An 18,991-nucleotide genomic window follows, 5' to 3' on the forward strand; every position below is an offset into this window, starting at 1 on the left:
CACCAAGCTTCCTTCTTCTCATGCATCAGCTTTCAGCTCAGATGTCACCTCTGATACTGTGCAGCTGTGAAAAAGAAGGATCTCTTACCCTCTGAGACAGCATGGAGGGACCTGGAGAGTATTATGCTAAGCAAAATAAGCCAGCCAGAGCAAGATAAGCATCACATGATCTCACTTATATGTGGAATCTAATGAACAAAATAAACTGTTGAGCAAAATAAATCCAGAGACATAGAAGCATGGAACAGACCATGGAATCTCAGAGGGAAAGCAGGAAGGGCTGGGGAGGGGGGTTGGGGAGTTGGGAGGGGTAGAAGGGTGAGAAGGTGGGGTGGTGAGAGGGAAGAAATCAACTAAAGAACTTGTATGCATATATGCATAATGCGTGGACCCAGACAACAATGTGGTGAAGGCTGGGGAAGGTCTAGAAGGGGGTAATTGTGGGGGGGGGGGCCATGGGGGGAGATATCTATATATAAAAGGCTAATATGCAAGTGTCCCCTTGGGAGTTCTACCAGGAAGCCAGGAGTTCCATCACTCGCTATGATGTGCGCTGACTACCAGGGGGCGGTGCGGAATGAAGGAAGGCCCGGGTTGGCAGCTGGAAGGCCCCAATTGGCCCTGATCACCGGCCAGGCCTAGGGACTCTACCCATGCATGAATTTCGTGCACCGGGCCTCTAGTATGTAATACTTTCAACAATAAAGATTTTTAAAAATGTCGCCTCTGAAAGGCCTTTCCTGACTTCCCAATGGAAAGTCTCCCCCTTTCTCCACCATTTTCTAACGCTTTAGAAACTACTGTATTGATTCTGTTGTTTTGGAGTTCCCTGTGTCACCCCATCCCCAACACCTACAGGAGAAAGCTACTTGAGAGCAGGTATTCTTTTGCTGAGTTCAGCCTCCAAAACACCCCGGAACAGAGGAGATGCCAAAGAAATAGAGGTTGACTGACACCCCTCAAGGTTGTGCCCCAGGGCTCTGACAAGGGTCTTGTTTGTTGCAGGGAGAAGTCCTCCCCTTAATCATTTCCTCCCGCCCTCCGAGGGGAGGGGGAGGGAAAGGGGGGCGATAGGGGGCTAGCCTAGCAGCATCCTTTACTTCCCCTCCCCCATTCTTCCCAGGCTCCCCGCTACCCGTCCTTTCCTGACGCTCCCTCCCCTCCTCCCTTCCACCTTCTTCCTCCTCTTCTTGTCCTCCCCTCCCGCCCTTCCCTCACCCCACACCCTCGCAGGTCCGTCCTGTGCACCTCCTACGTGTCTCGCGCGCAGCACCCGACCGCAGGCGGAGGAGGAAGGATGGCGCTGCTGGCGATGAGCTTGGGGCTGGTGCTGCTGGCCACGCACCTGGCAGGTAACGCTCGCCAGCCAGCGTGGTCGCACCCGGCTCGTGGAGGAGTAATGAGAGGGAGTCTCGCTGGCGACTGCCTGGATCCCGGCGTCCCTGGCGTCCCTCCAAGCACCCGTTACTGGCGGTTCCTGGGCCCGCTGCGGTCCTTGAGGAATGTGGGGGTGAGCGGGTGGCTGAGGACCAGGGACCCCCTTGCTCGGGCTTCATTCCCAGCTCCTGCTGGTGACACCCTGCTGTCTGCCTTTTCTCCCTTAAAGCAGATTTCTGGAGCCCAAGACAAGGAGCTGGGTTTTGGCGTACACAGTGGCCCTGCTGAGCCCCAGCAGGAGATTATGGGAATTAGGGATGGTGATCGCCAAGTGCATCGGGGTGTCTGTGGCTTATGAGAAAGGGGCTTCAGTCCAGCCAGACTTGAAGCCTTTTTTACAACGGAGTTAAAATGGTCCACCTAATGCTAAGTTTTGCGCTCATTACCCTGAGCGGCAGAGGGAAAGAATATTGTGAATTACTAGGAGCCACTTCTCTGACTTTTATTCCGTAGCTCCGTAGGCCTTTCTCAAGCAAACCTATTAGGGCGGTCAGTTATGGAACCCGCCGCACCAAAAGTTCTTTGTGTGCCTGCTAAGAGAGGTGCTAGAAAACAACGGAATATCCTTTGGAGGTGGGTGTGGGGTCAGAGGGGGTGGCTCAAGGAAGTTAAGTACTGGAGGGAAAGGAAGGTGTGCCCTGGATAAATCACAAGCTGGATTTTAAAAGCCCCTTACATCCCTAACTGGTTTGGCTCAGTGGATAGAGCGTGGGCCTGCGGACTGAAGGGCCCCAGGTTCGATTCCTTGTTTGCGGGCACATCCCCAGTAGGGGGTGTGTAGGAGGCAGCTGATTGATGTTTTAACTCTCTATCCCTCTCCCTTCCGGAATTGCAAGAATTGACCTTAATCACATACTTTTAAATGTCTGTTTTCTTTCAGCCTCTCTGAACAATCAATTTGGTCATCCTTCAGGATATAGAACAGTAAGTAGGAAACCACTTATACTGTTTCTAATACAGTGAAGCCCACAACAGTTTGGGTTGGGGGCTAGCTTTCAGTTCTGACCTAATATTTTTGAAACTATTGACTGCTTTAGAAATCAGAGGCTTTGTAATACAGATAAAAAATGTAAATTTTTTTGTTGAAAATAGCTCAGGTCTTGAAGGCCTCAGGCTTTTGTTCCCTTCACTACTTCCTCTAATGATTCAGAAAGTCCTTGACTTAATAGTTATGCCTTGCAGTCGACTTTTTGTACAGTACATTATCAAATTAAATTCAGCGGAAGCAAACAAAGATCAACCGAATGAGAATAAAGAAAAACTATTTATTCAGAACTTGCTGTAACAGGGGAGTCAGCCATGCCACTTGTATTTGGCAGAGACTCAACTAAGGTGGAAGCGTGGGAAAGCTTTCTAGTGGGAGAAAGGAAGGCCTCAGGTGTGCTCTGATTCGAGGCTGTTGGCATGGGGAAGTTGGAGTATATGGGTTGGACATGTAATTGGTTAGGAGTGCATATTTGGCTTTCTCTGATTGGTTCTAAAAGCAAATAGTGCATGGATGGGACATGTGGTTGGTTAGGAGTGCATATTTGATTTTCTCTGATTGGTCCTAAGTTGGAAGTGGGGACAAAAATTAGGGAGGTTGTCAGTTATTAATCAAGTCCTGTCCATTTGGGGCCAAAAGTTACAGAGGTTATTCTTTAGCTTCTTGGACGGTCACTATAGGCAGCCATCTGACTTCTTCCAAGTCTGACTTAGAGCAGGCTGGTTTCCTGGTCTGGTTATTCTACATAATGAGTTGGTTTCCTGGGCAGGTTGCTGCAGGTTGTGGGTCATATTTCTATTTTAATATCTGGTTTGGCATTGTCCATTTGTATATTCAGTCAATTCTCACAATGACCTTGTAAGATAGATAGATATTATTGTTTTGCATATGGGATATTGACCTGGGCTAGGCAGCTTTGAGTATTCAATTCAGATTAGACCTCTTCTAGGAAGCCTTCCCACCCTATTTTCTTTCTCCAAAGTGTATATAAATGCACTTTCTTCGTGTTTCCATTCAACCTAGACTGCAATGTCATCATTATGATAGTGTAGGGCAGGAAAAATAAATATCTCCTCTACCCTTCTAAGTTCTCAGCTGGGGTCCCTATGACAAAAGACAAATTAACAAGAGAAAAACAAACACGTTTATTAACATGTACATTGCACATATACATAGGAGCATGTAGAGAGAGTTACTCAAAGAGATGGCTTAGAACTCTATCTTTAGCAAAGAGCAGTAAATTTGTAGTGCAAATGGCTTAAGCTTCCAAGGGTGCAAACAATGGGGTAGTAAATGTATGGGAGGAAACTAAAGGTGTGAGCTTTTTTTTTTTTTGCAGATCCCTCTGATGACATGTCTGGGCTGATAAGAGTAGAGTCTATCCAGTTAAGAAGAATTTATATCCTGCCTTTAGGCAGAAAGGGGCGGGGGAGGGTAGAGGGAGCTTCTTCTGGATTGCTGCTTTTAAAACTGCCTTTTGGTCAAAATAATTTTTATGTCAAAGAGCCATATTTTGGAGGGAACATATTCTGGTTTCCTTCAACAGGAAATGCTAAAATACCACTTACCATGTGTCAAGCACTGTTCTAAGCGTTTTTGTTTTTTAAAAAATATATTTTATTGATTTCTTACAGAGAGGAAGGGAGAGAGACAGAGAGTTAGAAACATCGATGAGAGAGGAACACCGATCAGCTGCCTCCTGCACATCTCCCACTGGGGATGTGCCCGCAACCCAGGTACATGCCCCTGACCGGAATCGAACCTGGGACCCTTCAGTCCTCAGGCCGAGGCTCTATCCACTGAGCCAAACTGGTCTTGGCTGTTCTAAGTGTTTTATATGTAGTAACTCAATCTTTTAAAACGCTATGAAGTAAGTAGGTATCATTGTTATCCCCTTGGCCACGGTCACACGGAAATGGTGGAACTATGGTTGCAACCCAAGCAGTTGGACTGCAGATCCAGTGCTCTTCATTGCCCCATCACAGCTTTGAATTGTAATTGCCCGGCTTCCCTCCGGTAAACTGTACTCTCTACTCCTGTGGTCAAAGGTAATGTCTTATTTGTTATTTAGTGCCCAATTGTCAGGACTTGGTGGGTGCCCATTAATACTTCTTGATGAGATGACTCAATTTTCTTGGGTTTGATTTCCTTTCAGAAAAATGAGGACAATCCCACCTCTATCTCAGGGCTGGGATTAGGGTAAGGTAGGTCAGGTGGCTGGAGTGCAAAATTAAGGAGGCACTCACTCTCAGGAGGCAAATACCACAGGACCCTGCTCTCTTTGTACAGGATTATTAAGAGGATGAGCCATGCAAGAGACCTTTGTTTTTTCTTCCCTGTTTGCATTGCCACTGCTCCAGTTTATGGCCCTTATTATCTCTTACCCAGGCTAGCATAATAGCCCTCCAGGCGATTTTCTTCAATCTTGAGTATCTCTACTTTCCTGCTCCTGCTGCACACTGCTGCTGCAATGACTCTTCAGAATCCTTCCTCTGAGTACAGCATGTCTCTGCAAAATCCAGTGACTTCCCAGTTCCCATAGAGAATGTTTTATTTCCTTACTGCAGCCTCCCTTTCTACCTGTACCTTTCTACTCTTTCCCATAGCTTATGCCCTTCTATTCTTATGCTAGTGCCACACTGTTTTAATAACGGTAGCTTCATAGTAAGTTTTGAAATGGTGAAGTGTGAATCCTCCAACTTTTTCTTCACACTTGTTTCAGCTCTTCTGGGCCTGTTGCATTTCTATATAAATTTTAAGATCAGTTTGCCAATTTCTCCTGGAAAAAAAAAAAAAGGCATTTGAGATCTTAGGGATTGTATTGAACCTGGAGATCAATTTGGGGATTATTGCTGTCTTAAGACAGTTAAGTCTTTTGATCCACAAATATCATGAATATGGGATGTCTTTTCATATACTTAGGTCTTTAATTTCTTTCAATAACATTTTGTAGTTTTCAGTGTATAATTCTTAACTTTTATTATTATTCTTTTTTGGTTAATTCTCACCTGAAGATATTCTTCCATTGATGTTTAGAGAGAGTGGAGGGAAGGAGGAGAGACAGAGAGGGGGAAATGTCAATATGAGAGAGACACATCGATTGGTTGTCTCCCCTATGTGCCCCAACCAGGGCCAGGGATCAAGCATGCAACTGAGGTATGTGCCCTTGACTGGAATTGAACCTTGGACCCTTTGGTCCACGGGCCGACATTCTATCCAGTGAGCCAAACCAGCTAGGGCAATTCTTAACTTCTCTTGTTAAAATTTATTCCTAAATATTTTATTATATTTGATAGTATTATAAATGGAATTATTTTCTTAATTTCATTTGCAGATTGTTCATTGCAAGTGTATAGAAATACAATTGATTTTTATATATTGATCTTGTATTCTCTAATCTTGTTGAATTTGTTTTTCAGTTCTAATAGGTTTTTTTAAAAATGTGTGGATTCCTTAGAACTTCCTACAGAAAAAGATTTTGCCATCTTTGATTAGAGAAAACTTTATTTCTTCCTTTCCAATCTGGTAGCTTTTATTTATTTTGCTTGCCTAATTATCTTGGCTAGAACCTTCCATACAATGTTGAACAGAACAGATGAAAGTGGAAATTCTTGCTTGTCCCTGACTTTAGGGCAAAAGCATTCAGTCTTTCACCATGTCAGCTGTGGGGGTTTTTAGGGGTCCTTTATCAGGTTGAAGAAATTCTCTTCTGTTTCTAGTTTGTTGGATGTTTTTGTTGTGAATGGGTGTTGAATGCTCCTTTAAATGAAAATGCTTTGCTCTCAGGTCAGACATTTCCTTCACCATTGTGCCTTTGCTCAATCTGTACTATTTCCTTGAGGTAGACAGTCTCTCAAACCTCTCTAAATTCTACCCATCCTGTAAGACCATCATGTGTATGTCTTGATTCCTTTACTGGATGCTAAACCTCTTACAGGCAAGACTCAGTTTGTCTTTGTATTTCTTATAACACCTATCTTAAAATCTTAGAGTATTCATTTATTGAATGAGTAAATACGGGAATATATTTGTTAAAGTATTATAAGGACCTTTCTGAGGAAAACTTCAGAGTGTAAAGCTCAGAGAATTACTTAAAAGCATATCACATCCTTTTATAAAAATGAAAAGGATTCGGAGGAATAAGTAAGTTTGCCAGGTGGCCTTCCTCCAGACAGAGAGACTTCTGAAGCTCTGAGGAACTGTCTGCCAGGGCGACTTCCTACAGTTGGCTTCTTGTGGGGTATAATTTAGAGCCTCCCTAGATGATAAACCTAGTCTGAGTCGCGCCCCCCTCCCCCATTTGGCACAAATTTGGGTAAATGAATAAAAGTAAGGGTTTATTGGGAATACTTTATTAATGAAATTATTTGACCTCATTGATAAGGGTGAAAAGTGATTGCTCATACATCCTTAGACCTCAGATCAGAGAAAATCCAGGAAGTGAGTAACCCAAATGTCATAAAGTTACATGGTAGGTATCCAAACATAGCTTTGAAGTCAGGAGACTCAGACAGACCTGAAACAGACTGGAACCCAACATTGTCTGCCAGCTGGACAGGTTCCTCAAAGATCTGAAGGACATCAAAAGTCATATATTAGTCATTCTTTGAGATGAAAGAATTTGAAAACTCTTCTCAAATATGACAAAAACCTAAGAGTTTTAGGCATAGATTAATTTCAATTAGCTAGCTGTTTACCTGGTCATCTCTGAGAGAGTGGGACATAGCAAGATATGTCTTAATTATAAAGGGGAGGCAGGAAAGGTTAGTGCAAGGAGTTCCCTGAAACTGTGAGTGGAATTGTGTGTCTTTGTGCATTTTCCTTAGCTTTCATCAAGTAGAGCGGACTGAATGTCAAGATGACTGGGAGCAGCGGTTCCTAAACCCAGTGCTAGCTGAATCAGAATTCAGGGACCTCTAGACACACAGATTCTACCCCTGGAGATTCAGATTGAGTAGGTCTGGGGTGAGGCCCCAAATCTGTATTTTTAACAAGCTTCCAAGGTGACATGTACATACAGCCCTCTGTGGATCCACCTCAGGCTACTTGTCAACAGTTAAAAACTCATTCAAATACCCTCCTCCTAATTATCTCCCAAACAAATGCCCCTCTCCTTTCTCTCCGAACAATTCCCACAGCATATCGACCACTCTGGTTGCCAGTAGACTACTCTAGTAATAAAGTAGACTTTATTTCCCACAGTGGAATTGTAGTACCAAGACTCAAATGTGTGTATTCACGAGCCTGTTAGGCCAGTCGCCAATTTTATTTTACTTAAAAATGTGTAGAAAATACTAACATGAATGTAAAGAAACAAAGTCGTCGTCCATATTAGAACTGTGTTGAATGCTTTTGAAAGACTTGCTAAAAGACAGATTGTTAAAAAAAATTGTTGTTGAATTAGGTGTAGATAAAACAACAGTAAAATTTTTTTAAAAAAATTGTATAGTTTGTTGTTTTTACGAGTGTCTTTAAATTCTCACTATATTTTAAAACAGTAGTTCTCAACTGGGAGTAGTTTTGCCTCCAGAAGACACTTATTGACTGGTGGAGAGAGAACAGGGATGCTACTAAACAACCTACAAGACCAAAGACAGCCTCCCACAGGAAAGAATTATCTGGTCTTAAATGTGAATAGGGGCTGAGAAGTCCTGTTTTTAAGAAACCAAAGCAGGAAATTCTAGGTGATTTATTTATGAGTTTTACAGTGATAATCCACAGAATTCTACTTAGTTGAAACATTGGAAGGAAAGGTCTTATCTCTTGTATTAAGATTAGATCCAACTATACCTAACAAGGACTCAAAATAACAGTGCCCAGTGCTGCCCTCCTGAAATGTGGCCTTTGTCCTCCTGGCCCAAAGTGAGTGCTCCGTGTGCCCAGCAGCAGGATGGAGGAACAGACAAAGAAGAATCCAAATTGTGGGGGGAAGCAGAAGATAGGTGACAGCTTTTTAAAAATACTAAGGCTCCCAGAAGCTACTGCACAATAATTCCACAAATTATTGGCCTGACCTTAATCATATGCTCATACCTAGCATTATAGATGATCATATACATTTCTTATTCATTGTCTTACATGAAAAGATGGGCAGTTTTATGGAAATTAAGGAGAAAATAAACAAATGGGACTACATCAAAATAAAAAGCTTCTGCACAGCAAAAGAAACCATCAACAAAACAACAAGAGAGCCCACTGCATGGGAGAACATATTTGCCAATGTTATATCCGATAAGGGTTTAAACTCCAACATTTACAGGGAACTCATACAACTTAACAGAAGGAAGATAAATAACCCAATCAAAAAATGGGCAAAGGACCTAAATAGACACTTTTCGAAAGTGGACATACAGAAAGCCAAGAGACATATGAAAAAATGCTCAAAGTCACTAATCAGCCGAGAGATGCAAATCAAAACAACCTGTCAGAATGGCTATCATCAACAAATCAACAAACGACAAGTGCTGGCAAGGATGTATACAAAAAGGAACCCTATTGCACTGCTAGTGGGAATGCAGACTGGTGCAGCCACTGTGGAAAATAGTATGGTGTTTCCTCAAAAAGTTAAACATGGAACTCCCATTTGACCCAGTAATCCCACTTCTAGGAATATATCTCAAGAAACCAGAAACACCAATCAGAAAGGATATATGCACCCTTATTTCATAACAGCACAATTTACAATAGTTAAGATTTTGAAACAGCCTAAGTGCCCATCAACAGATGAGTGGATTAAAAATTATGATAGATCTACACAATAGAATACTATGCTGCTGTAAAAAAGAAATAACACTTACCATTTGCAACAGCATGGATGGACCTGGAGAGCATTATGCTAAGTGAAATAAGCCAGCTGGAGAAAGATAAATATCACATGATTTCATTTGTGGAATATAATGAACAACATAAACTGTTGAACAAAAATAGATCCAGAGACACAGAAGCATCGAAAAGACTGTGAAACCTCAGAAGGAAGGCAGGGGAGGTTGGAAGTGGGGGTAAGAGATCATATATGCATGCATATAAGCATAACCAATGGACACAGACAGTAGGGGGGTGAGGGCATGTGCTTGGGGTTGGGAGTGGCCGGGGAGAGGTGAATCAGGGGAAAAGGAGACATTTCTAATACTTTAAACATTAAAAAAAAAGGTGGGCAGTTTTATTTCCACTTATGTTTTAGGATAAAATGTTTAGAGTATGTATTATTTTTTTAATCATCGTTTCCTTGTTTTGATTTACTTTTTCAATTAAATGATCAACTACCACTTTTCTCCATCTCATTGGATAAGAGGGCATCTCCTGTGCCTGTGAGAGCAGCCCTAGATGGCATAATCTTAGTGAGCCTAGTGAGGCAAGAACACATCGTGCTCCTAGGTGAAGCGTGGCGTGCTGAGCAGAGGATGGCAAGGGCCAACAAGACCTCTTTTCCTTCAGAGTTTGGCCCATGGCCAGCCCTCTTAGGTCTTTATAAATCCAGATAATATCAATAGAAAGACGCATTTCATTTATTCAGAATGTTAAAACTGGTGGCTTCTTTTATTCTGCACGTGAGGTTTGTGCCCTTAACCCCCTTGTATTGTTCAAGGGTTCTCTCTCTCTCTCTCTCTCTCTCATATATATATATATATATACAGAAACACAGCAGGCCATATATTTAACCTTTTGTTAAAGTGGGACTCTGCGCACCATAGTCTTATCACGGTGACTAGTTCCAGTCCTGGCCTTGCTGGACACTAGTGGCTAAGAGCAAGACATAGTACCTTTCTGGCCTCAGTTCCATCAAATCAGAGGTATGAGTTCCATGACCCCATATCAGTTTCTTCAGGCTGCTGTGATAACGCACTATGAACTGGGGTGGTTTAAACAACAGAAATTGATTGTCTCATAGTTCTGGAGGCTAGATGTCCATAATCAAGGTGTTGGCAGGGTTGGTTGGAGTGGGAATCCGTTCCATGCCTCTCTCCTAGTACCTGGTAGCCTTAGCCATTTCTTTGCTTGTAAATGGTATTCTCTCAGTCTTCATGTGATTTTCCCTTAGCAGCGGTTCTCAACCTGTGGGTCGCGACCCCTTGGCGGTCGAATGACCCTTTCACAGGGGTCACCTAAGACCATCCTGCATATCAGATATTTACACTACGATTCATAACAATAACAACATTACAGTTATGAAGTAGCAACAAAAATAATTTTATGGTTGGGTCACAACATGAGGAACTGTATTTAAAGGGCCAGAAGGTTGAGAACCACTGCCTTAGTGTGTGACTGTCCAAATTTTCCCTTTTTATAAGGGCATCGGTCATATTGAATTGGGACACACTGTAATAGCCTTGTTTTAAAATGATTATTGTATAAAGGCCCTATTTCCAAAAAAGATCACATTCTGAGCTCCTGGAGGTTAGGATTTTAGCATATCTTGTTGGGGAGGCCACAATTCTATCCATAACAATCCTTAAGGTTTCATTCTGAACCTGTTGCTTTCTTTCTTCCTTCCTTCCTTTCTTTCTTTTCTTTCTTTCTTTCTTTCTTTCTTTCTTTCTTTCTTTCTTTCTTTCTTTCTTTCTTTCTTTCTTTCTTTCTTTCTTTCTTTTTGAATAGTTTATTGATTTTTTAGAGAGAGAGGAAGAGAGAAGAGAGAAGCATTGATGTAAGAGCATAACATCAATATCAGGCTGCCTCCTGTACGCCCCCCAATGGGGATTGAGACCTCAACCCGGGCATGCGCTATAATCAGGAATCAAATCAGCCACCTCTCAGGGGATGATGCTCAACTAACTGAGCCACACCGGCCAGGGCATGCTGCTTTCTTCAGTGCTGGTTGTTAAATGCCAGTATCTTAAAAAGTCCAGACTAAAAGATTAGATTCCTGAGTGTGTCTCAGCATTATGCCAAGGGATTAAGGTGCCTGTAATAAAATATTCACACGGAAATAGTAGTGAAGTACTAATTATGAGGCTAGAGGATAATAAAGTAGGCATGGTGGCATGCCTTGGACTTCCATTTAAAAATCAGCCAACCTAACCTTTTCTTATTTACATTGGTATTGAACCAATGTTTTAACATTGCATCTGATTTTTGCATTAGAAAAATCCTTTTTTTTGGTGTGTGTGTGTGTGTGTGTGTGTGTGTGTGTGTGTGTAAAATAGATTTTTCTAGGGTGTTTCTAGGAAATCAAGGTGTTTCAAGTGGCTCTCTAATTTCTGTTCTCCTTTCTCTTTTCTAGCCAAACTGTAATCAATATAGATTACCAGGATGTCCCAGAGACTTTAACCCTGTATGTGGAAGCGACATGTCCACTTATGCCAACGAGTGTACTCTGTGCATGAAAATCAGGTAACATATTTTTACAGTGTAGAATGACCACAGTTTCTTTTGTCCTTGAATTTTGATTACTTACGAAGTAGTGGCTCCTTTCTTGGATATAAGAATCGCCTGCAACATAAGTAGTTCTATTTTCACACTGACATTTAAAAATATACCAGAATCCTTCAGTGCATTGTTTAGATTGAAGTTGGAGAATGACACGTGCAACTGTAGACCGGATAATCGAGTTATGTTACTATCCATGGATGGGGGATTTTCCAAAATTAAGAGTATATTTAATAGTTAAACTCTGTGGAATAGTAAATGTTCTTTTGAATTCAGAGGGCATGTGCTGGTGACCTGTGTAACCTGCAGCATTAGTTGGGCAATAGATGTTAATAACTTTACCTAGAGGATGCTAAATCATAAACGTATTACGCCTGGCTGAGGGGCTGTGACTCTTCTCAGGTATGCTGCTCTGCATTTCAGGGGTCCATTCTCTGAGCTCAGTCTTCAGTGAGCTTCCTAGGCAGTGATGGCGAACCTCTGACACGCAAACTCATTTTTTTGGTTGATTTTTTTTTGTTAAATGGCATTTAAATATATAAAATAAATATCAAAAATATAAGTCTTTGTTTTACTATGGTTGCAAATATCAAATAATTTCTATATGTGGCATGGCACCAGAGTTAAGTTAGGATTTTTCAAAATGCTGACATGCCAAGCTCTAAAGGTTCGCCATCACTGTTCCCAGGTCTTCTCAGTGTGATTCTTTGGGGTCAGTGCCTTGTACCCTACAGGTAGAGAAGAAAATGACAGAGTTGGGGCTTTCACCCTCATTTTTTTTTCATTTAGCTTTAAAAATGATTACATAAATATTGCCCAGGAAGGACTGTAATATACAAAGTCATAGGACTTTTTTTAAGATATGTTTTTACTGGAGGCCAGGTGCATGAAAATCGTGCACTGGAGGGGGGAGGTCTTAGCCCGGCCTGCGCCCTCTCACAGTCCTGCAGACCTCAGGGGATGTCCGACTGATGGCTTAGGCCCACTCCCCACTTAAGCCATCATTCAGACATCCTTAGTGCTGCCGCAGAGGTGGAAGAGGCTCTGCCACCATGCTGCGCTCGCCAGCCATGAGCCTGGCTCAGGGCTTCTGGGTGAGCAGGGTTCCCCCGTGGGAGCACACTGACCACCAGGGGGCAGCTCCTGTGTTGAGCATCTGCCCCCGGTGGTCAGTGCACATCATAGCGACTGGTCATTCTGCTGTTTGGTCAATTTGCATATTAGCCTTTTATTATATAGGATTGATTTTTAGAGAGAGAGTAAGGGAGAGGGATAGAGAGATAGAAACATTGATGAGAGAGAAACATCATTGATCAGCTGCCTCCTGCACACCCCTATTAAGAATCGAGCTTGCCAGAACCAGTTTTGGCTCAGTGGATAGAGCGTCAGCCTGCGGACTGAAAGGTCCCAGGTTCGATTCCGGTCAAGGGCATGTACCTGGGTTGCGGGCACATCCCCAGTAGGAGATGTGCAGGAGGCAGCTGATCAATGTTTCTCTCTCATCGATGTTTCTAACTCTCTATCTCTCTCCCTTCCTCTCTGTAAAAAATCAATAAAATATATTTAAAAAAAAAAAAAAGAATCGAGCCCACAACCCAGTATCCTGACCGGGAATCGAACCAGTGACCTCTTGGTTCCTGAGTCGATGTCCAACTGCTGAGCCATACTGAACAGGCTGACATGGGTCTTTTTAATATAAGGACTAGGACAGTGTCAGTATGCTAGGTAATAAATGTGTTTTTATGGTTGTTCAATTTGCAGGGAAGATGGTCATGATATAAAAATAATCCGAAGTGGACCGTGCTGATGAAGCATTTTACAGAAGAGAAATTGGAGAAACCACCTTCAACTACACACTAGATGAACTGCATTTTCTCTTTTTCTCTTTTCCTATGTTTCTTTGCATGAGATTTGTTAACTCACATTTTCCGAGAGGAGATGTGGAAGACAACCATGTGCAGTAACTGATGATTAAAGCAAAAAACAAAACAAAACAAAATCGTTGTTTCTTGGCTTTTGCCCCTTGAGTCAAGCTTATTGCTCAGGTGGCTTGTGCATTGCTTTATTTAGTTGGAGTAAAGTCAGCATTGTTCAATTATTGCTATTCTCTGTTGACTATCCATTCTCACTCAGCAGCAGCCTCTGGGTGGCTCATTTCCTCTCAAGAAAAGGTGAATTTCACGATGGGAGAAGTGGAGTCATTGTTGAGAGGCAAGATTAATTTTAGTTCACCATCTCCCTGCATGTTGGGTAGGAGGGATATGTAACTAGCACCGTGTTCTGCACATGGCAAATAACTGAAATACATGGAGCTGACTGTAACCTGAGCTGGTAAAGTCAAAGAATTATGCAAGTAAAAATATGTATGCCCTGGTGGGTTTGGCTCAGTGGATAGAGCATTGACCCAAGGACTGAAGGGTCCTGGGTTGAAATCCAGTCAAGGGCATGTCCCTGGGTTGCAGGCTCAATCCCTGGTCCCAGTTGGGGTGCTTGCAGGAGACAACCAATTGATGTGTCTCTCTCACATCGATGTTTCTCTCTCTGTCTCTCTCCCTCCCTCCCACTCTCTCTAAAAAATCAATGGGAAAATATCCTTAGGTGAGGATAAAAAATAAAATTTAAAAATATTTACTAGATTCAATAACTCCTTTAAAAATATATATTAATCTTAGAGAGGAAAGGAGAGGGAGAGAGAGGGACATCAATGATGGGCGAATCATTGATTGGCTGCCTTCTGCAGGCCCCCTACTGGGGCTCAAGCCTATAACCCCAGCATGTGCCCTGATGGGGAATTGAACCATGACCTCCTGGTTCATAGATCAATGCTCAACCACTGAGCCATGCCAGCCAGGCTCAATAACTCCTTTCAAAAACAGTTTTCCTTCCTTGTTAATGCAGGTGTTTGGCTTGTCTTCCTTTTAGAGCAGCACTTGACCCCAGGGTGACTTGCCCCCAGCGGACATTTGGCAGTATGTGTAGAGGCATTTTTGGTGTCACATCTGGAGGGTGGATGCTACTGGCAGGTAGTGGGTAGAGGCATCGATGCTGCCAAACATCCTACAATGCACAGGACTACTCCAAATGACAAACTTTTCTAAAATGTTGAAGTTGAGACACCCTGTTTTAGAGCTTGATGCCACATAAAGAGTAAACAAAAAAATAATAAAAGTGACCAGGGATTAATTTAGAATAATAATGTGTTCCAGGTAGAGGTTGTTGAATCAAGTCCTGGGTTTAAGTGTATGATTATAGTACCAGGAAACCATGAGGCATGAGGTAAGAGGTGTCTGGGAAAGTGTGCAGTGGAAACAGTACGGCTTCCTGGGGTCACCTAAACCTGAGTTCAAATTCTGACTCCAACACTTACTTGTACTTCAGTTTTCTTCTCTGAAAACTGGGGATAATGCTCAATTTATGGAGCTGCTGTGAGGAAACTGCTTTGCACAGTGCTTGGCGCATAGAAACCACTGTAATAGTAGTTACTGTGGTTTCAAGCACCCTTCTTAGAAAGAAGCTGACCAACTTGCCCAAGGTTATAGAACACATTTGAAGTAGCCTGGTCTAGAAGCCTGTGTCTCCAGGCTCCCAGACCTCTGTTCTCACATGGAATCGAGGCAATGAAGCAGGAAGTTGTACAACATAAGTGTGCCAAATTAATGTCCTGTGATTTTTTTTATTTTTCAATTAAATTATAGTTTTCTTTCAATATTATTTTGTATTGATTTCAGGTTCCTATAGTTATGTTTGGTCTAAGCATTTTATAAAAGTAGGATAAGCTTTTTGGAAAATTAAAAAATACATAGAAATATAAAAATAAAAAGTGAAACTCTTGCCTATCCTAGCCTCCAGAGGTAAGCAATATTAACCTTTTTGCTCTCCCTAAGATATGTGTCTATATAAAATCTCTCTCTCTCTCCTCTCTCTCTCTCTCTCTCTCTCTCTCTCTCTCTCTCTCTCACACACACACACACACACACACACACACACACAGATACACACACACCTGCCTTGTAAACTTGCTTTTCTCCCTCTATTTGGGTTTTCACATCAATGGATGTACTTTCTTCTCTTTAAAAACAACTTATTATTATTACTAGAGGCCCGGTACATGAAATTCATGCACTGGGAGGACATGTCCCTCAGCCCAGCCTGCACCCACTCCAATCTGGGACCCCTCTCAGGGGATGTCCCACAGGGATCAGGCCTAAACCGGCAGTCAGACATCCCTCTCACAATCCGGGACTGCTGGCTCCCACCTGCCCTCCCCTGCCGACCCAGTCATCCCTAACTGCCCTCCCCTGCAGGCCTGATCACCCCCAACTGCCCTCCCCTGAAGTCCCAGTTGCCCTCAACTGCCCTCTCCTGCCAGCCTGGTCGCCCACAACTGCCCTCCCCTGCCAGCCATCTTGTGACCACATGGGGGAGGCCATCTTGTGCAAGGGCATGGTGGTCAATTTGCATATTACCTCTTTATTATATAGGATGCCATAAGTTACCCAGCCTCTGTTATCTATATTTGGATTGTTAGGGTTTTCTTGGTTGAAAGTAGGAGAATCCCAAGTCAAATTAGTCTAAGCTAAAGGGAGAGTCAATTGTTTCTTGGATATAACAGAGTAACTAAGCACATGTCCCAAAGTCACATATATGCAATAATTGAGCAAGTAATGATCTGACTCAGTTTCCTCATCTGTAAAGTGAGGATGATGATAGTACGTATTTCATAGGGATCTTGTGAGGAGTAACTGAAATAACAGGTGTAAGGTGCTTAGAACACTTGAAATGTAGGCTTTATTATAGAAAACACTACCTTAAAAAAATAACTTGCCTTTTTTACTTATCCCTGACCCTACACAAATATATCATGGATAGTTTTCCATGTCAGTGCATACAGATCTATTTTATTTGAAAAGTAACTGCATTGTAATCTATTATATAAACATAACATAATTTATTTATGCAATTTCTTAGTCATGGACATTTAGGTTATTTCTCATTTTTCACTATCACAAATAATGTTGCAATAACATCTTTGTACACATATTCTTTATTTGTGCAAACATTCTGTAGTATAAATTCATAAGTTGGAAGTACTTGGTTAGAAAAGAAACATATCTAAAGTGTTGAAAAGGACTACAAAACATTTCTTTCTGAAAATTTATGTGCTCTCCATTTATGTACTCTCCGTGGTAAATGAGTGCCTGGTCTTTTCACCAGCATTGCTGTGTAGTACAGACAGAGCTGACCTGAATTTTCTCACTCAGAGTTGTATGGCAAATTCAGATTTGTATCCATCCTTTATTGAAGAATTCCATTTTTCCTCCTCTCTCCAAAATATTCTCATTATAAAAGTGATATGTAGTAATTATAATCACCCAAAGTAAACGGTGAAAAGAATATTCCAATGGTCTATGGAGATTTCTAGAACAGAAGCTCCCAGAGGATAGAGATCTTGCCAGTCTTGCTCATCATGGCATCTCCCATGCCTGGGACCAGCATATTTGTTGATCATAGGAATGCCCAGAAGGCATCATAAGATAATGACAATAAAACCACTAACTTCCCTGTCTTTCCTTCCTACTCCAAAACAGGCAAGCTAACTAAGACACAGCCCACACACCACAAGGGAAATAAGGTTTTGACTCTTGCCCAACAGTGAATTTCATTGTTTTTCTTTGTTACTCTGAAAAAGAGAACAACACCGAATGGCTAGGTGATCTTAAACAACCCTAGGAGCATACTTATACTTGGTTTAGATTTTTTATTAAGTATCCACTCAGCTCCTCTTATAATATCATTCTAAGCTTTTGTTTCTATATTTTCCATATTTTGTGGGGTGGGGGCAGTATATTACACAACAGTTAGAGATAGGACTAATTACATTTGAGAACAGTTGCCAATAACTGCAATGTTTAGACTACCCAATTTCCTAACTCCCACAGCTTTAGGGCGGGAAGCTTTATTTTTCTGTCTTGAAAATGAGATGTTCAATTTAATGTGTCGAATAGTTGCATTCATTACAGTATTCTTAGTCCACAGATTTGAAATTACAGCCAAATTTTATGAGGTTCTATGCTCTTAAGTACTATCCTTTATGCTTTATATTGTTTCCGAGAAAAAGACAACTTTGTTTCTCAGTTCTCTAGCAAATTCAAACTTAATTTTCCTGTTGTGGAGAAGAGATCATGTTTACATGACATTTATGATAAAATTAGATTTCATAGTTCTTGTGGCTTTTTTTTTTCTGACTCCCAGTAAAACTAGGTTTCCTTATATGGAGAGAGAGAAAAATTAGGGAGGAAATACATCAAGACACTAACAAAATTAAATAATTGTACACAAATTTTCCTTCAAGAACTATACATTATTTTGATAATTATATGAACTATGCCTTTATAGAAATCCGTGGGAAGAAAAGTTATCATTCAAAAAGCCATGAGATGAAAGGAAATCTTACTTGCACCAATAAATCTAAGAGCCAGAAATAGCTCACCAGCGTTCTTCCGGGTCATGGACTAATTCATAGCCAGCTCTGAGACACAAGAGGGCAGTGGCTCCCCGAGAACTTGGGCTACCAGCTGCTCAAACAGCTCAGTCTGAAGCCAGCTAAGTGATGTGTCTCTAATTTGTCTAATAAGAGTCCCATTTCACTTGCAAACTGCTTCTTAAATAAAGGCTCCTATGCTTTGATTCTTGGAAGACATCATTTCTATGAACGCAGCAGAATGAATGGTCCAGCTGGAGTTCATGTGGGGTAAAGGATCTAGGCCAGTGGTCGGCAAACTCACTAGTCAACAGAGCCAAATATCAACAGTACAACGACTGAAATTTTTTTTGAGAGCCAAATGTTTTAAACTTAAACTATATAGGTAGGTACATTGTTATTAACTTAATTAGGGTACTCCTAAGGCTTAGGAAGAGCCACACTCAAGGGGCCAAAGAGCCGCATGTGGCTCGCGAGCCGCAGTTTGCCGACCACTGATCTAAGTGAAAAGATGGGAAATGAAGAAATAGAAACAGTTTGACCCTGTGCAGTGGAGTTGGTAAACACTCTTTGGTTGTGGGTGGAAAAGGGGGAGTTTGAAAAGCTGCCAGAGGAGGAGGGTTCCAGCTTTGCTGACCTGAGCACACAGCTCTGATGCAGGGACCAGCAGCCACAGGAGAGAATGCTTCTCTGTAGCGGGCAAGTTTATGAGGAAGCTTCCA

General features: G+C 41.9%; 1 protein-coding gene across 1 annotated transcript; it reads left to right on the plus strand.

Moving 5' to 3' along the window:
* Positions 1-1,054: 1,054 nt before the first annotated feature.
* Positions 1,055-13,766, plus strand: SPINK2 (serine peptidase inhibitor Kazal type 2). The gene is made up of 4 exons (XM_081097186.1): positions 1,055-1,352; positions 2,318-2,361; positions 11,643-11,752; positions 13,550-13,766. Exons 1-4 carry the CDS (start codon positions 1,298-1,300, stop codon positions 13,593-13,595), a joined length of 255 nt encoding a protein of 84 aa, XP_080953312.1. The 5' UTR covers positions 1,055-1,297; the 3' UTR covers positions 13,596-13,766.
* The last annotated feature ends 5,225 nt before the right edge of the window (positions 13,767-18,991 follow it).

Source organism: Myotis nattereri (assembly GCF_964212035.1).
Source record: "Myotis nattereri genome assembly, chromosome: 1".
Taxonomy (NCBI): domain Eukaryota; kingdom Metazoa; phylum Chordata; class Mammalia; order Chiroptera; family Vespertilionidae; genus Myotis; species Myotis nattereri.

Excerpts from the sequence above, each read along its gene's own strand:
- SPINK2 (XM_081097186.1), top strand. The coding sequence starts at position 1,298 with ATGGCGCTGCTGGCGATGAGCTTGGGGCTGGTGCTGCTGGCCACGCAC. Across the intron at positions 1,353-2,317 it reads GCTGGCCACGCACCTGGCAG|CCTCTCTGAACAATCAATTT; the intron begins GTAACGCTCGCC and ends GTTTTCTTTCAG. Across the intron at positions 11,753-13,549 it reads ACTCTGTGCATGAAAATCAG|GGAAGATGGTCATGATATAA; the intron begins GTAACATATTTT and ends TTCAATTTGCAG.